Here is an 18,309-nt window from a genome sequence, read left to right as displayed (position 1 = left end):
GATGTAGGGTATATATATCCAACCCGAGTGTGTCAGGTGGGCTTTAGGAGCTATTGGAGGTTTAATGAGAACAGAGTGAGAGGTGTCATGTGGTGCTTCTTTGCCAAAAGCAAATGGCAGAGGCCCTACCTGTCCAGACCTCTTCATCTTCTCTTATCAGATCCTCAGAAACCATAGGACCCTGCCAAGTTGTTATGACCACAAAACTCAACCTGGTTGAGTGGAAAGAATATATAGCCCTAGGACACTACTGGCCCAGCTCCAACTGCCCCTCCAACATTTAGTACCTATGAGCTCTGGATGGAGTCACGTTTTCATGGTGGATACCAGGTCTCTCTTTAGAAAACGATTCTCATGTTGGACATGAATGAGGGCCACCTGGGAGAGCTTGTTATAAATACAGACTTTGACCCCACTCATCAGTATAGCAAATCAGTATGATCTGAGGAGGGTTCAAAAATCTGAATTGTAACTGGTAGTGAGAGAAATTATTAAGTGACATCATGAATATAAAGGGTCACCCCAAACCACTATCTCTTCTCCACCCAAGTGTTGTTGCAAAACTGTGATGGGAAGAAGGGAATCATCCAAGTAATATGGTCAGTCAGGTGGAAGAGCAGATTAAGTGCCTCCTCAATCCCTCCTATCACTGCTTCAGCACTAAGTGCTCTTGACACCCACTTACACCCTCCGAGTTTTAGAACAGCTTTTGGAAATGGGCAGAGGTAAGTGCAGTGTTTCTCTGCAGTCTTTACATGTAATCACAAAACCATTTGAAAGTCTTCTGTGGAGTTAAAGGAGGAATAGGGAACATGGAGAAAATCTTCCAATTCGCTATAGCCATTGCAAGTGATTGACAGTGAAACCAAAATGTCAGAAGACAGTGTAAATAACTCAGAGTAAATCTCATGCCAGTGGCCCATTCCCATGGACGGGCATCCTGACAGTCAGGAGATGAGGTCAAACGGCGACGTGTCACATCTGAGGAGTCAGCTTTGTGTGAGAGGTGGGTCAGACGTGGGCCTGCCGAGCTGGTGATGGATGTCACCTACATGGAGCCCAAGGCCCACAGGACCCATGTAATGAAAGAAAATATTTAGAAAATGAATTAAATAGACTCCTCTGAAAGTTTTTTTCTCTTTTTCCTTTTGTTCAAATTACCCTAAACTTGATGCTCCCAAGGATAGCTCATTATTTAAAATATTTCCTTAAAATTATAAACTAGCAAACAAATTTTAGACAATAGGGCAAGAAAACTTTCATAATCCCACTGTCACTTGTAGAGCATTCCAAATCTCCCTCCATTTGCAGATACTTTGTTACATATTTATAATCAATGTGTCAACAGTTTTCATCTAATATTATATGCATTTTCATGCTTTGGGTATATCTTTAAAAATGACTGAGTAGATTGACTCTCCTTAATTATTTTTTAATTTTCAAATAATTTACTTCAGCTATTTACTAAAATAACTTCATTTTTAATAATGAAATATATTAAACCTACAAATATTGTGGAGAATGGTATAGGAAATACCCATGTCCCTACAGCCTACAATTAAAAATGTTTTCATGGTAGTTTTAACTATGACCTTATGGGTTTCCCTGGTGACTCAGAGGTTAAAGCGTCCGCCTGCAATGCGGGAGATCCGGTTCAATCCCTGGATCAGGAAGATCCCCTGGAGAAGGAAATGGCAACCCGCTCCAGTATTCTTGCCTGGAGAATCCAATGGATGGAGGAGCCTGGCCGGTTACAGTTCACAGGGTCGCAAAGAGTCGGACACGACTGAGCGACTTCACTTCACTTCACTTCACTTATAAGGATAGATGATGTAATGTTAGGATGGAGATCTGGACTTCCAGGTGTGGTTTCACCTGCAAAATGGCTCATTAAGTTTAATAAACTCTGTTTTTCCTAAACAGGATTTTTGAAGGTAAACAACCTCTGTTGGTTATCACAGATCCAGACGTGATCAAAACAGTACTAGTGAAAGAATGTTATTCTGTCTTCACAAACCGGAGGGTAGGCATCCATTTTTATTTTAATTTAAAATTTATTTGTTTCTTAGATATGCATTTTGCAATATATTATAAATTCATAGGCTGTTGTCAAAAGAGAAAAATACAAAGAGACTGCATGTCATGTAACTTTTGTCCTGATTTCTCCAACAATTAATACATCAATTAATTAAAATATAATTTCAAAGCAGAAAATTGACATTCATACTGTTCATGGAGCTTATTCTGACTTCATCAGTTTCATGTTCACTCATTTGTGTATGTTTTGCTCTACGGAAGTGTGTGCTCGATGTAGATTTGTGTAGTTACCACGACAATCAATGTATAGAACTGTTCCATCCCTACAAGACTCCCTCTTGCTATTCTTTTCTTTTCTTTTTAATTTTTATTTTTACTTTATTTTACTTTACAATACTGTATTGGTTTTGCCATACATTGACATGAATCCACCACGGGTGTACATGCGTTCCCAAACATGAACCCCGCTCCTACCTCCTACCCCATATCATCTCTCTGGATCATCCCTGTGCACCAGCCCCAAGCATCCTGTATCCTGTATCGAACATAGACTGGCGATTCATTTCTTACATGATAGTATACATGTTTCAATGCCATTCTCCCAAATCATCCCACCCTCTCCCTCTCCCTCAGAGTCCAAAAGTCCGCTCTAGACATCTGTGTCTCTTTTGCTGCCTCGCATGCAGGGTATTTTATAGTCATGGCTTGTAGCTTGCTTTTTCCTCTTATCAAGGTCTTTAGCAAATATTGTTCTTTAAATTTTGATAAATGATTTATCAATTTTCTCTTTTATGGATTTTGCCTTTGTTGTCAAGTCCAAAATATCTTGACCTAGCCCCAGGCCCTGAAGATTATCTCTTATTTTTTCCTAAACATTAAATCATTTTATGTTTTACATTTAAGTCTATGATCCATTTTATCTGAGGTTTTGTGTAATGTATGAGGTTGTCTTTTTTTTTTCTTTTGCATCTAAATGTTTGATTTGCTCCAGCACCATTTATGGAAAGACTATCCATTAAAAATAATTTATTTATTGTATTTTTAGCTGGGCTGGGTCTTCATTGCTGTGCTCAGGCTTGAGCCTGGCAGTGTGCAGGTGTGTGGCTGCAGAGGTTAGCTGTGGGCAGGTGTGTCAGTGCAGTCGAGTGACAGTAGTAAGGACTGGCTTTAGGCATCTGAGCATCTGCAGGGGCCTCTGATGGTGTTCTGCACATGCGCATCAAAAAAGATTGGCTGCTGGTGTGGACCCTGGGTCTTGTAGCATCAGCAGTGGCACTAACTGGGCAGCTCTAGTGGGGCTGGAGGCAGTAGAGTAGGGTTCATGCAACTGCCTTAACACCATGAATGTGAAATTAAAGGTGGCTGAGAGATCAGTTGACTGGGAGAAAGGCTACAGGCACTGGTCAGTTTCAGTGGGATCAGAAGCTGCACATGGCTCTTCCTTTCCCTTTCCTGCCCCTTCCCTCCCCTCTCCTTCCCTTGCCTGCCATCTCTTCCTGGACAGTCCAGTCCTAAACCCGAAGGTGGACCACAGAAGGTGGGCAGCCCCACATGTCAGGGTGGAGCCAGAGAAGGAGGACAGTGGCTCCAAGTCAGAGACTGAGCAGGGAGGGGAGGGTGTCCACAGGGATGGCAGCCGGGCATGGGTGAGAGAACCCAAAATGCTCACTTGTGGGGTGGCCTGTAGGGTGAGGGGGCATCATGAGTGGAAAGGAATGGTTCATGGATTGGGTCCATAAAGGAGGATTGATCAAGTAATACAGAAAGGATGATGGGAGCCAGCATTTTCACTGTTGGAGAAAGAGTCATAGGTTCAGAGACTGAGAAACTAGACTAAACCCAGTGAAGTCACTGACTGAACTATCCATGTAAATCCATGCTTTTCTGTGTAGATAGATGATAGCAGGCCAGATGATATAGACCGATGACAGATAGAGGCAGATATAGACAGGTAGGTGTGTGTGTGTGTAGCTACAAAAGCACATAATACCTACTGCTTTCCACTGATGTAGTATAAACACCTGAGCAGCTGCAGGGGTCTGGGATGGGGTTTTTTCACATGCCCAGCTCAAAAGATTGGGGCTGGCAGCCGGTGTGGATCCTGAGTCTCAGGGCATCAGTGGCTGGAGCAGCTCTGTTGAAGTTGAGGGGGAAGACAGGACTCAGGAAATCGGAGTCTGCTAAGGTAGAACCCTGGAAAGTGATCAGCACCAAAATTTTCAGAGGTTTTCCAATGACTATGCTGGCAGTTGGTTTCGTCATAGCAGTTTCTGGGGTTTTCTGCAGAGCAGGATACAGAGAACCATAGTCACTCCTGCTGCGTGGTTGACACTGGTAGTCCTTGCCCTTCTTCTTTGTTTCTAGTTGTCTCTGGTTGTCTCAGCTCTGCTCGTCTCTGGGTGGGGTGAAAGCAAAGCAGGTCATTTGTGCAATGTTCTGAAAGTCTGGAGAAACTGGTCACTCTTCATGTCGTCTCTTTTAGTTTTTTGTTTTTTTTTTTCCAGCAGGGAAAATGTCTCAGGCTGGGGACTTCCTTGTTGATGCTGAGCAGTGCTGGCCTAGGGGAAGGGATGATGCAAACAAAATGTAACTATTCTCCTTACTCTTTCTGCAAGTTATTTTCAAGTGTGGTCTGTTATATTGCTGACACCTTTTAGACCGAATTTCATTTACTGTGAGCTGTCCAATTGTGAGACAACAAAGGCTGTAGTCTCCTCCTCTGCTATCTTGGTGATGTCACCTTAGTATTTCATCATTAAAGTGATGTTAGCTGTAGGGTTTTTTTTGTAGATGCTCTTTATCAAGGTAAGGAAATTTGTCTTTCTTGTTTGTGAGCTTTGTCAAAAACAAGGGTTGGAGGTATCCATTTTAAAACAAAATATAAATTTGAAAGATTGAGGAAATTTTAAAACAGGTTGGCTTCATAAGCCTGTTCCAAGATGAGAAATATAGTTATCTTCTTTACCCTTCTACTCCTTGGGTGGAAATGTAGGGGAAAATATTTTCCATATCCCTGCGTAATTTTTTCAGAATAGCAAGTAGATTCCTAATCTTTTGTGTAGGTAGTACTAAAAAACCCCCACCATATCAGCACATTCCTTTTCAAGTTGGTCAGCCTGTAAATATATGTAAATACAGAAGTAATCTGAGGCAAAATGCAGTCTGCCAAGGCTATCTGGCTGGCTGCCACCAATCCCTTCTCTGCATAGCCCAGGAAGATGAACTAGACCTTATACCCTTCTATCACCCTGGAAGAACCCTTTCTGCACTACATGGGTCATTTGCGTTTAAACTCATATACATTCGTGGCTGATTCATGTCAATGTATGCCAAAACCAATACAGTATCGTAAAGCAAAATAAAGTAAAAATAAAAATTAAAAAAAAAGAAAGAAAATAAATAAATAAATAAAAGGAGATTGGAATATGAAGGCTGGAAACCACATGAAGTGTCCAAATGTCTACCACCTTCGCAGGAACCTAGAGACTCAGGATAAATGTTTATTGTGCATCTAGCATAGGGCCTGGTACTATGTAGATAGTCACTAAAGATTTATTGAATACATTGTCCCCAAATTATTAACAAATCTTCCACAACTGTTGAGATTTCCAAAACTTCAGTTCAGTTCAGTTCAGTCACTCAGTCGTGTCCGACTCTTTGCGACCCCATGAATTGCAGCACGCCAGGCCTCCCTGTCCATCACCAACTCCCGGAGTTCACTCAGATTCACGTCCATCGAGTCAGTGATGCCATCCAGCCATCTCATCCTCTGTCGTCCCCTTCTTCTCCTGCCCCCAATCCCTCCCAGCATCAGAGACTTTTCCAATGAGTCAGCTCTTCGCATGAGGTGGCCAAAGTACTGGAGCTTCAGTTTTAGCATCATTCCTTCCAAAGAAATCCCAGGGTTAAAACTTAGGTAGGCTAAAATGTGTTTTGCTTTCAACTCTAGGTTTTTGGTCCATTGGGAATTATGAAAAATGCCATCACTGTGGCCGAGGATGAACATTGGAAGAGAATACGGACATTGCTGTCTCCAACCTTCACCAGTGGGAAGCTCAAAGAGGTAAAAGAAGAGGGTTTTCCATGAGCAACTTAAAGAATAAGGTAGAAAATAAATTCATAGTCCCTGTCCAAGGAGTGGTGTGCCAAATTTGAGTTTCCTAAAATGGTTTTTATCTTCATATCCTAAAAGAGACCTCATCAGATTCATAATAAAATGTCCCTTATGGCTGCATGCCCCTGAAAACCAGGTTCTTCTGAAACTTGAGTCTCCGCATTTAACTCCCAGTGCTGTTGTGTTTTGTGTCTAGATGTTCCCTATCATTGGGAAGTATGGAGATGTGTTGGTGAGGAACCTGAGGAAGGAAGCAGAGAAAGGCACGTCCGTCAACATGAAAGAGTAAGTAGGGGTGAAGTTGTTTGTACCTGAGCTCCACTGAGACCCTTGTGTTTCCTGCCTTGGAGCCAAATTCCTACTGCTGAGTTACTCTAGTGACCAAACAGAAGTAAGTATATGGTTTACAACTCTGACTGGCCACCCGAGAATGAGTGGTGGCTCATAAAAATATCAGAAGGTATCTTCTGTGTACCTGAGCCAGGGTTAACTTATCTGTTTAACTGTCACCTTGGATATTCTGGGAAACAAAAATACACAGTTTGGTCTTAAGTCAGGGAGTGTGATGCCTCCATCTCTGTTGTTTTTTTCAAGATTGCTTTGGCTATTTATGGTCTTATATGGTTCCATATAAATTTGAGGATTATTTGTTCTAGTTCTGTGAAAAGTAACACGGGCATTTTGATAGGGATTGCATTAGATCTACAGATTGGTTTGGATAATATGGACATTTTAGCAACATTAATTATTCCTTTCCATGTACAGGAGATATCTTTCCATTTCTTTGTGTCATCTTCAATTTCCTTCACTGTTTTATAGTTTTCATAGTATAGGTCTTTCACCTCCCTGGTTAAGTTTATTCCTAGGTATTTTATTCTTTTTTATGTGATTTTAACAGGATTGTTTTATCATTTTCTCTTTCTGGTAGTTCTTTATTATTGTATAGAAAAGCAACAGATATCTGCATATTAACCATGTACCTGCCACTTTACTGAATTCATTTATTCTAGTTTTTTGGTAGAAGTTTCTATGTAAAAGTATTATTTCATCTGCAAATAGCGATAGTTTTACGTGTTCCCTTCCAATTTGGATGCCTTTTATTTCTTTTTCTTGTCTGATTCGTGTGGCTAGGACTTCTAATACTACATTGAATAGAAGGGGTGAGAGTGGGCATCCTTGTCTTGTTCCTGATTTTAAAGAGTATGGGCTTTTATAAACAGTGCTGTGATGAACATGAACCTGTATGTGAGACAGCAAAAGAGACACAGATGTATAGAATAGTCTTTTGGACTCTGTGGGAGAGGGAGAAGGTGAGATGATTTGGGGGAATGGCATGGAAACATGGGTATCATATAAGAAACAAATCACCAGTCCAGGTTTGATACAGGATCCTTGGGGCTGGTGCACTGGGATGACCCAGAGGGATGGTATGAGGAGGGAGGTGGGAGGGGGGTTCAGGATGGGGAACACGTGTACACCCATGGCGGATTCATGTTGATGTGTGGCAGAACCAATACAATATTGTAAAGTAATTAGCCTCCAATTAAAATAAATAAATTTAAATAAAAAAAAATAAAGTATGGATTAAAAAAGAGAGAGAGTATGGGCACAAAAACAGACACAAAGATCAACTGAATAAAATTTAGAGCCCCAAAATAAACTTGTACACTTATAGTCAATTAATCTATGATAAAGGAGGCAAGAATAAACAATGGATTAAAGACAGTCATTTCAATAAGTGTGTTGGGAAAACTGGACAGCTACGTGCATAAGAATGAAATTAAAACATTTTCTCACACTCTATACAAAAACAAACTCAAAATGGATTAAAAACCTGACTGTAAGACTGGAAACCATAAAAACATGGAAGAAACAATAGGGAGAATGAATGCTGTTTGACATAATCATAACTGTACATTTTTAGATTTGACTCTTAAGGCAAAGAAAACAAGAGCAAAAATAAACAAATGGTGCCCAGTTAAACTTAAAAATCTTTTGCACAACAAAGTAAATTTTTCATAAGATGAAAAGACAACCTGGTGAATGGATGGGAGAAAATATTTGCAAATGATATGATAAGAGGTTAATATCAAAAATATATAAATGTCTCATACAACTCAAAATCTGAAAAACAAACAACCCAACGAAAAATGAGCAGAAGATCTTAATAGATATTTCTTCCATGGAAGATATACAGTTGAAAAGATGCTCAACATTGCATATTATCAGAGAAATGGAAACCAAAATCACAAAATCACCCACCACCTGTAAGAATTACTATCATTAGAAAGTTTACAAATAGCAAATGTTGGTGAGGATGTGGAGAAAAGGGAACCCTGGTATAAGGTCAGTAGACATGTAAATTGATGTAGCCACTGGGGAAACATATGGAGGTTTCTCCAAAAACTAAAAAGATAACTGTTCTGTGTGTGCTCAGTTGCTCAGTCATGTCCAACTCTTCTCAACCCCATGGACTGTAGTCCACCAGGCTCCTCTGTCCATGGGATTTCCCAGGCAACAGTACTAGAGTGGGTAGCCATTTCCTTCTCCAGGGGATCTTCCTGATCCAGGGATCAAACCCAAATCTCCTGCATTGCAGGCAGATTCCTTACTACTCAGAGGCCTGGGAAGCCCAAGAACTTTCATATGATACAGCAATTCCACCCTGGGTATATATCCAATGAACATGAATACACGAATTTGAAAATGTACGTGTTTACATCAGCATTATTTACAATAGCTAAGATATGGAAACAACGTAAGTATCCACCAACAGATGAATGGAAGAAGAAGATGTGGCACGTGTACAAGTATACACGTGCACACACACACACACACACACACACACACACACGAAATATTCAGTTCAGTTCAGTTCAGTTGCTCAGTCGTGTCTGACTCTTTGCAACCTCATGAATTGCAGCACACCAGGCCTCCCTGTCCATCACCAACTCCCAGAGTTCACTCAAACTCAAGAAATATTACTGAGTCATAAAAAAGAATGAAATTCTACCATTTACAATAACATACATGGACCTAGAGGGTATTATGCTAAGTGAAATAAGTTAGAGAATAAAAAGTATTGCATGTTATCATGTATATGTAGAATCTAAAAATAAAATGAATAAATATCAATATATAAAACCAAAACAGACTCACAGATGTAGAAAACAAACTGATGGTCATCAGCGGGGAGCAGGAAGGGGAGTGCACGATAGGATAGAGGATTAAAAGGTACAAATTGCAATGTATAACATAATTGTGCTGCAAGGATAGATGTACATAACAGGAATGTAGCCAATATTTAATAATAACTTTAAATGAAGTATTTAAAATCACTCTTCTACACCTGAAACTAATGTGATATTGTATATCAACTCTGGTTTTGCTCTAAAAGGGAATCAGCTCTGAGCACGGGTTCTGTGGTGAGCTGAGACCCAGATCAATGTCCCCTTTCTTGACTCCCCAGGAAGAGTGAATTTACTCCCTTTGCTCGCAGACACAGTCCTCATACACCTTTCATTGCCCATAGTCAAAGCACACTACTGTCCTTTGTCTGATTGTGGGTTCTATCCTTCTATGACTGAGCTCCTTGAGTTTGGCGGTGGGGGCGTCTAACTTGCCTTAGTGTCCCCATCCCCCCAGCACAGGGGCAGTTGCATCATTCACACCTCCTACACACCTCAGGAGTGAGTGATAGTAGCAGGCAGTCTTCCGTGATCCAGCAGGTGGTTCTCAGAGAGTGTGGCTCTTGACCTGTCTTGCCTGGGCATCTGATTTTATATGATTTTCTTGTTGACTGTGTTGGATATGGATAGTCAGCTGGTCCTGATTTTAACTGTGTTTGTCTTTCTCTACTCAGCATCTTTGGGGCCTACAGCATGGATGTGATTACTAGCACATCATTTGGAGTGAATATTGATTCCCTTGGCAACCCACAAGATCCGTTTGTGGAGAATGTCCAGAAGCTCTTAAGATTTAGTATCCTTGATCCATTTCTTCTCTCAATAGGTAAGTGTCCTACTATGTTTCTTTTTCTGTATTCCTCCCTCCACCCCTCCTTCCCTCTCATTCTTTCTTTCTCCCTTCCTTCCTTCTTTTTCAGAGGTTTATTGAGATGTAATTCACATACCATCAATTCACCCACTTAAAATGTACAGTTCAATCGTTTTTACAACTAAGTGTCCATCGATGGATAAGTGGATTTGGAAAATGTGGTGTACACACACACATCCACCAGAATACTATTCAGCCATTAAAAGGAAGGAAATCCTGCCATTTGCAGCAATGTGGCTGGATCTCAGTGGAGGGCATTATGCTCAGTGAGATAAGTCAGACAGAGAAAGGCAAATACTTACATGACGAATCAAAAAAAGGAATCCAAATTCATTGAAAAACAATGTCAGATTTTTGGTTTCCAGAGACAGGGTTTGGGAGATAGGAGAATTGGATGATGGTAGTCAAAAGGTACAGATTTCAGTTATTACTTAAATAAATACCCCTGGTGTAATATGCTTATAGCTATCCAGTTGTCTCAGCACCACTTGTTGAAAAGCCTATTTTGTCTCCATTAGATGGTCTTGGAAACATTTTCACTGTTCAGTTGACCATAGCCATGTGGGTTTATTTCTGGACTTGAAATTCTATTCCATGAATCTATATGTTCATCCTTAGGCCAGTACCACATTGCCTTGATTAATGTAGCTTTAAGGTAAGTCTTAAAATCAGGAAAGGTGTGTCTTATAACTTTATTATTTTTTCAGGAATATTTTGTCTTCTATGAGCCCCTTGCAATTTCATATGAATTTAATCTAAGATAGTCAGTTTCTTCAAAGAGGCCAGCTAAGGTTCTGATAGGGAAAGTCTTATATCTGTTGATGTGCCATCTTGACAATGAAAATGTTCTGATTTATGAACATGGAATGTCTTCATTTACATCTTCTTTAATTTAGTTCAACAAGGTTTTGTGGTTTTCAGAGTGTAAATTTTACATATCTTTTATTTTATTCCTACTTATTTATTCTTTTTGATGTTACCATAAGTGGAATTGTTTTCTTAATGTCACTTTCATTTTATTTATTGCAATGTATAGAAATACAATTGATTTTGTATTTTGATCTCGTAACTTGAAACCCTGCTGAACTTCTTTATTTTTTCTAATAGGTTTTTAGTGGTGTCCTTCGGATTCCCTGTATACATGATCATGTTATCTGATGAGTTTTAGTCTTCATTTCCTTTTTAAAAATTTTATTTCTTTACTTATTAAATATAAAGGATGTGTACCCCAATGTTCATCACAGCACTGTTTACTTATTTATTTTTAATTTATTTATTTTAATTGGAGGCTAATTACTTTCCAATATTGTATTGGTTCTGCCACACATCAAAATGAATCCACCACGGGCGTACATGTGTTCCCCATCCTGAAACCATCCCTCTGGGTCATCCCAGTGCACCAGCCCCAAGGATCCTGTATCAAACCTGGACTGGCGATTTGTTTCTTATATGATATTATACATGTTTCCATGCCATTCCCCCAAATCATCCCACCCTCTCCCTCTCCCACAGAGTCCAAAAGATTGTTCTATATATCTGTGTCTCTTTTGCTGTCTCGCATACAGGGTTATTGTTACCATCTTTCTAAATTCCATATATATGTGTTAGTATACTATATTGGTGTTTTTCTTTCTGGCTTATTTCACTCTGTATAATAGGCTCCAGTTTCATCCACCTCATTAGAACTGATTCAAATGTATTCTTTTTAATGGCTGAGTAATACTCCATTTGTATATGTACCACAGCTTTCTTACCCATTCATCCACTGATGGACATCTAGGTTGCTTCCATGTCCTGGCTATTATAAACAGTGATGCAATGAACATTGGGGTACACATACCTCTTTCAATTCTGGTTTCCTTGATGTGTATGCCCAGCAGTGGGATTGCTGGGTCATAAGGCAGTTCTATTTCCAGTTTTTTAAGGAATCTCCACACTGTTCTCCATAGTAGCCGTACTAGTTTGCATTCCCACCAACAGTGTAAGAGGGTTCCCTTTTCTCCACACCCTCTCCAGCATTTATTGCTAATAGACTTTTGGATAGCAGCCATTCTGACTGGCGTGAAATAGGACCTCATTGTGGTTTTGATTTGCATTTCTCTGATAATGAATGATGTTGAGCATCTTTTTATGTGTTTGTTAACCATCTGAATGTCTTCTCTAGAGAAATGTCTATCTAGTTCTTTGGCCCATTTTTTGATTGGGTTGTTTATTTTTCTGGAATTGAGCTGTAGGGGTTGCTTGTATATTTTTGAGGTTAATTCTTTGTCAGTTGCTTCATTTGCTATTATTTTCTCCCATTCTGAAGGCTGGCTTTTCACCTTGCTTTTCTTTGTTGTGCAGAAGCTTTTAAGTTTAATTAGGTCCCATTTGTTTATTTTTGCTTTTATTTCCAATATCCTGGGAGGTGGGTTATAGAGGATCCTGCTGTGATATATGTCAGAGAGTGTTTTGCCTATGTTCTCCTCTAAGAGTTTTATAGTTTCTGGTCTTACATTTAGATCTTTAATCCATTTTTTAGTTTATTTTTGTGTATGGTGTTAGAAAGCGTTCTAGTTTCATTCTTTTACAAGTGGTTGACCAGTTTTCCCAGCACCACTTGTTAAAGAGATTGTCTTTAATCCATTGTATATTCTTGCCTCCTTTGTCAAAGATAAGGTGTCCATAGGTGCGTGGATTTATCTCAGGGTTTTCAATTTTGTTCCATTGATCTATATTTCTGTCTTTGAGCCAGTACCATACTGTCTTGATGACTGTGGCTTTGTAGTAGAACCTGAGGTCAGGCAGGTTGATTCCTCCAGTTCCATTCTTCTTTCTCAAAATGGCTTTGGCTATTTGAGGTTTTTTGTACTTCCATACAAATTGTGAAATTATTTGTTTTAGCTCTGTGAAAAATACCATTGGTAGTTTGATAGGGATTGCATTGAATCTATAGATTGCTTTGGGTAGCACACTCATTTTCACGATATTGATTCTTCCTATCCATGAACATGCTATATTTCTCCATCTATTAGTGTTCTCTTTGATTTCTTTCACCAGTGTTGTATAGTTTTCTATATATAGGTCTTTAGTTTCTTTAGGTAGATATATTCCTAAGTGTTTTATTCTTTTTGTTGCAATGGTGAATGGAATTGTTTCCTTAATTTCTCTTTCCATTTTCTCATTATTAGTGTATAGGAATGCAAGGGATTTCTGTGTGTTGATTTTATATCCTACAACTTTACTATATGCATTGATTAGCTCTAGTAATTTTCTGGTGGAGTCTTTAGGATTTTCTGTGTAGAGGATCATGTCATCTGCAAACAGTGAGAGTTTTACTTCTTCTTTTCCAATTTCGATTCCTTTAATTTCTTTTTCCGCTCTGATTGCTGTGGCCAAAACTTCCAAAACTATGTTGAATAGTAGTGGTGAAAGTGGGCACCCTTGTCTTATTCCTGACTTTAGGGGAAATGATTTCAATTTTTCACCATTGAGGATAATGTTTGCTGTGTGTTTGTCATATATAGCTTTTATTATGTTGAGGTATGTTCCTTCTATTCCTGCTTTCTGGAGAGTTTTTATCATAAATGGATGTTGAATTTTGTCAAAGGTTTTCTCTGCATCTATTGAGATAATCATATGGCTTTTATTTTTTAATTTGTTAATGTGGTGTATTACATTGATTGATCTGCAGATATTGAAGAATCCTGCATCCCTGGGATAAAACCCACTTGGTCATGGTGTATAAGCTTTTTAATGTGTTATTGGGTTCTATTTGCTAGAATTTTGTTAAGGATTTTTGCATCTATGTTCATCAGTGATATTAGCCTGTAGTTTTCTTTTTTTGTGGCATCTTTGTCAGGTTTTGGTATTAGGGTGATGGTGGCCTCATAGAATGAGTTTGGAAGTTTACCTTCCTCTGCAATTTTCTGGAAGAGTTTGAGTAGGATAGGTATTAGCTCTTCTCTAAATTTTTGGTAGAATTCAGCTGTGAAGCCTTCTGGACCTGGGCTTTTGTTTGCTGGAAGATTTCTGATTACAGTTTCAATTTCTGTGCTTGTGATGGGTCTGTTAAGATTTTCTATTTCTTCCTGGTTCAGTTTTGGAAAGTTGTACTTTTCTAAGAATTTGTCCATTTCTTCCATGTTGTCCATTTTATTGGCATATAATTGCCTATAGTAGTCTCTTATGAGCCTTTGTATTTCTGTGTTGTCTGTTGTGATCTATCCATTTTCATTTCTAATTTTATTGATTTTATTTTTCTCCCTTTGTTTCTTGATGAGTCTGGCTAATGGTTTGTCAATTTTATTTATCTTCTCAAAGAACAAGCTTTTGGCTTTGTTGATTTTTGCTGTGGTCTCTTTTGTTTCTTTTGCATTTATTTCTGCCCTAATTTTAAAGATTTCTTTCCTTCTACTAACCCTGGGGTTCTTCATTTCTTCCTTTTCTAGTTGCTTTAGGTGTAGAGTTAGGTTATTTATTTGACTTTTTTCTTGTTTCTTGAGGTATGCCTGTATTGCTATGAGCTTTCCCCTTAGCACTGCTTTTACAATATCCCACAGGTTTTGGGTTGTTGTGTTTTCATTTTCATTTGTTTCTATGCATATTTTTATTTCTTTTTTGATTTCTTCTGTGATTTCTTGGTTATTCAGCACTATGTTGTTCAGCCTCCATATGTTGGAATTTTTAATAGTTTTTCTCCTGTAATTGAGATCTAATCTTACTGCATTGTGGTCAGAAAAGATGCTTGGAATGATTTTAGTTTTTTTGAATTTACTAAGGCTAGATTTATGTCCCAGGATGTGATCTATCCTGGAGAAGGTTCCGTGTGCACTTGAGAAAAGGGTGAAATTCATTGTTTGGGTGTTAAATGTCCTATAGATATCAATTAGGTCTAGCTGGTCTATTGTATCATTTAAAGTTTGTGTTTCCTTGTGAATTTTCTGTTTAGTTGATCTATCCATTGGTGTTAGAGGGGTATTAAAGTCTCCCACTATTATTGTGTTATTGTTAATTTCCCCTTTCATACTTGTTAGCATTTGTCTTACATATTGTGGTGCTCCTATGTTGGGTGCATATATATTTATAATTGTTATATCTTCTTCTTGGATTGATCCTTTGATCATTATGTAGTGTCCTTCTTTGTCTCCTTTCACAGCCTTTGTTTTAAAGTCTATTTTATCTGATATGAGTATTGCTACTCCTGCTTTCTTTTGGTCTCTGTTTGCGTGGAATATCTTTTTCTAGCCCTTCACTTTCAGTCTGTATGTGTCTCCTGTTTTGAGGTGGGTCTCTTGTACACAACATACATAGGGGTCTTGTTTTTGTATCCATTCAGCCAGTCTTTGTCTTTTGGTTGGGGCATTCAACCCATTTACATTTAAGGTAATTATTGATAAGAATGATTCCGTTGCCATTTACTTTATTGTTTTGGGTGTGAGTTTATACACCCTTTCTGTGTTTCCTGTCTAGAGAAGATCCTTTAGCATTTGTTGGAGAGCTGGTTTGGTGGTGCTGAATTCTCTCATCTTTTGCTTGTCTGTAAAGCTTTTGATTTCTCCTTCATATTTGAATGAGATCCTTGCTGGGTGCAGTAATCTGGGCTGTAGGTTATTTTCTTTCATCACTTTAAGTATGTCTTGCCATTCCCTCCTGGCCTGAAGAGTTTCTATTGAAAGATCAGCTGTTATCCGTATGGGAATCCCCTTGTGTGTTATTTGTTGGTTTTCCCTTTCTGCTTTTAATATTTGTTCTTTGTGTTTGATCTTTGTTAATTTGATTAGTATGTGTCTTGGGGTGTTTAGCCTTGGGTTTATCCTGTTTGGGACTCCCAGGGTTTCTCGGACTTGGGTGATTATTTCCTTCCCCATTTTAGGGAAGTTTTCAACTATTATCTCCTCAAGGATTTTCTCATGGTCTTTCTTTTTGTCTTCTTCTTCTGGGACTCCTTTGATTCGAATGTTGGAGCATTTCACATTGTCCTGGAGGTCTCTGAGATTGTCCTCATTTCTTTTAATTCATTTTTCTTTTTTCCTCTCTGATTCATTTATTTCTACCATTCTATCTTCTACCTCACTAATCCTATCTTCACAAATGCAAATAGTTATTCTACTATTTGTTGCCTCCAGAGTGTTTTTGGTCTCATTTATTCCATTATTCATTATATATTGACTCTTTTTTATTTCTTCTAGGTCCTTATTAAACCTTCCTTGCATCTTCTCAATCCTTGTTTCCAGGCTATTTATCTGTGATTCCATTTTTATTTCAAGATTTTGGATCATTTTCACTATCATTATTTGGAATTCTTTATCAGGTAGATTCCTTGTTTCTCCCTCTTTTGTTTGGTTTGGTGGGCATTTATCCTGTTCCTTTACCTGCTGGGTATTCCTCTGTCTCTTCATCTTGTTTATATTGCTGTGTTTGGGGCGGCCTTTCTGTGTTCTGGCAGTTGTGGAGTTCTCTTTATTGTGGAGTTTCCTCACTGTGGGTGGGGTTGTACAGGTGGCTTGTCAAGATTTCCTGGTTAGGGAAGCTTGTTTCAGTGTTCTGGTGGGTGGAGCTGGATTTCTTCTCTCTGGAGTACAATGAAGTGTCTAGTAATGAGTTATGAGATGTCAATGGGTTTGGAGTAACTTTGGGCAGCCTGTATATTGAAGCTCAGGGCTGTGTTCCTGTGTTGCTGGAGAATTTGCCTGGTATGTCTTGTTCTGGAACTTGTTGGCCCTTGGGTGGTGCTTGGTTTCAGGGTAGGTATGGAGGCATTTGATGAGCTCCTGTTGATTAATGTTCCCTGTAGTCAGGAGTTCTCTCGTGCTCTCAGGATTTGCACTTAAGCCACCTGCTTCTGGTTTTCAGTCTTATTTTTACAGTAGTCTCAAGACTTCTCCATCTATACAGCACCAGTGATAAAACATCTAGATTAAAGATGGAAAGTTTCTCCACATTGAGGGACACCCAGAGAGGTTCACAGTTACATGGAGAAGAGAAGAGGGAGGAGGGAGTTAGAGGTGACCCGAATGAGATGAGGTAGAATCAAAAGAGGAGACAGTAAGCTGGCCAGTAATCATTTCCTTATGTGCGCTCCAGTCTGGACCACTCAGAGATGTTCACAGAGTTATACAGAGAAGAGAAGAGGGAGGAAGGAGGTAGAGATGGCCAGGAGGATAAAGGAGGGAATCAAAAGGAGAGAGACAGATCCAGCCAGTAATCAGTTCCTTAAGTGTTCTCCACCGTCTGGAACACAAAAAGAGATTCACAGAGTTGGGTAGAGAAGAGAAGGGGGAGAGGGAGATAGAGGCGACCTGGTGGAGAAAAAGGAGATTCCAAAGTGGGAGAGAGCAGTCAAGTCAGTAATCTCACTCCCAAGTAAAAATAGGTACTGAAGATTTGGTTCTTAAAGGTACAAAATTGATAACAAATACCAAAAAGCAAAGATTAAAAATCTAGAGTAGAGGTTGGATTTTCAAAAATACAATATTAAAGAAAAGAAAAAATAAACAAAGTCACAAAAATTATAAAAAATATATATATGAAGTTTGATTTTAAAAATAGGGTCTCTTTTTATGCAAAATAATAGTAGGTTATAAAAATGAAAATTAAAGGAGTAATAGAGGACTTAAAATTTAAAAGAAAATTTTTAAAGAATGATAATAAAAATAGTAAAAAATATATCTAGGACTTTCTCTGGTATTGTGGGCAGTATGGGGTCAGTTCATTTTCAGATAGTTCCTTGGTTCAGCTTATATTTCTCAAGATCTATAGGCCCCTTCCTATGTAGTGGGTACTAACTACAGGGTTTTAATCTATTGCACCTGTCATTTCCAAGGCAGCTCCCTCTGTTTTAGCTTCTTCTGTTTGGTGGTCTCTTCAGTGTCTGATTTCTGCCCTGACACAAGGGGGCGGTGGCGGACATTTTTTTAGGCTCACTTGTTCAATCTCGCTGTGGGGAGGGAGGGATGCTGCAAGCAAATAACACTGGCGTGTGCTCACAGTGTCTCAGCCACACTGGGCCTGCCCCTGCTCACAGCGTGTGTGCCCTCCCTGCCCACACTGCTCAGCCTCTAGGTTGCTCCGCCGGGAACCGTCGGAGGCCGGCCCTGGGCTGCATGCACCTGCCAGGTCTA

The 18,309-nt window shown here is 39.2% G+C and overlaps 1 protein-coding gene across 2 annotated transcripts in view; it reads left to right on the top strand.

Moving 5' to 3' along the window:
* LOC102191011 (cytochrome P450 3A24) overlaps positions 1–18,309 on the top strand; it is a 59,174-nt gene that overhangs the window by 18,000 nt on the left and 22,865 nt on the right. For both annotated transcript variants that reach the window (XM_018039888.1, XM_018039889.1), the window contains 4 exons: positions 1,924–2,023; positions 5,987–6,100; positions 6,348–6,436; positions 10,014–10,162. In XM_018039888.1, the coding sequence (XP_017895377.1) occupies positions 1,924–2,023; positions 5,987–6,100; positions 6,348–6,436; positions 10,014–10,162 (452 nt within the window). The remainder of the gene's footprint in view (positions 1–1,923; positions 2,024–5,986; positions 6,101–6,347; positions 6,437–10,013; positions 10,163–18,309) is intronic.

This window comes from Capra hircus, chromosome 25 (assembly GCF_001704415.2).
Source record: "Capra hircus breed San Clemente chromosome 25, ASM170441v1, whole genome shotgun sequence".
Lineage (NCBI taxonomy): Eukaryota > Metazoa > Chordata > Mammalia > Artiodactyla > Bovidae > Capra > Capra hircus.
The sequence above is the reverse complement of the archived record's forward strand: the minus strand, read 5'-3'. Positions and strand labels throughout refer to the sequence as shown.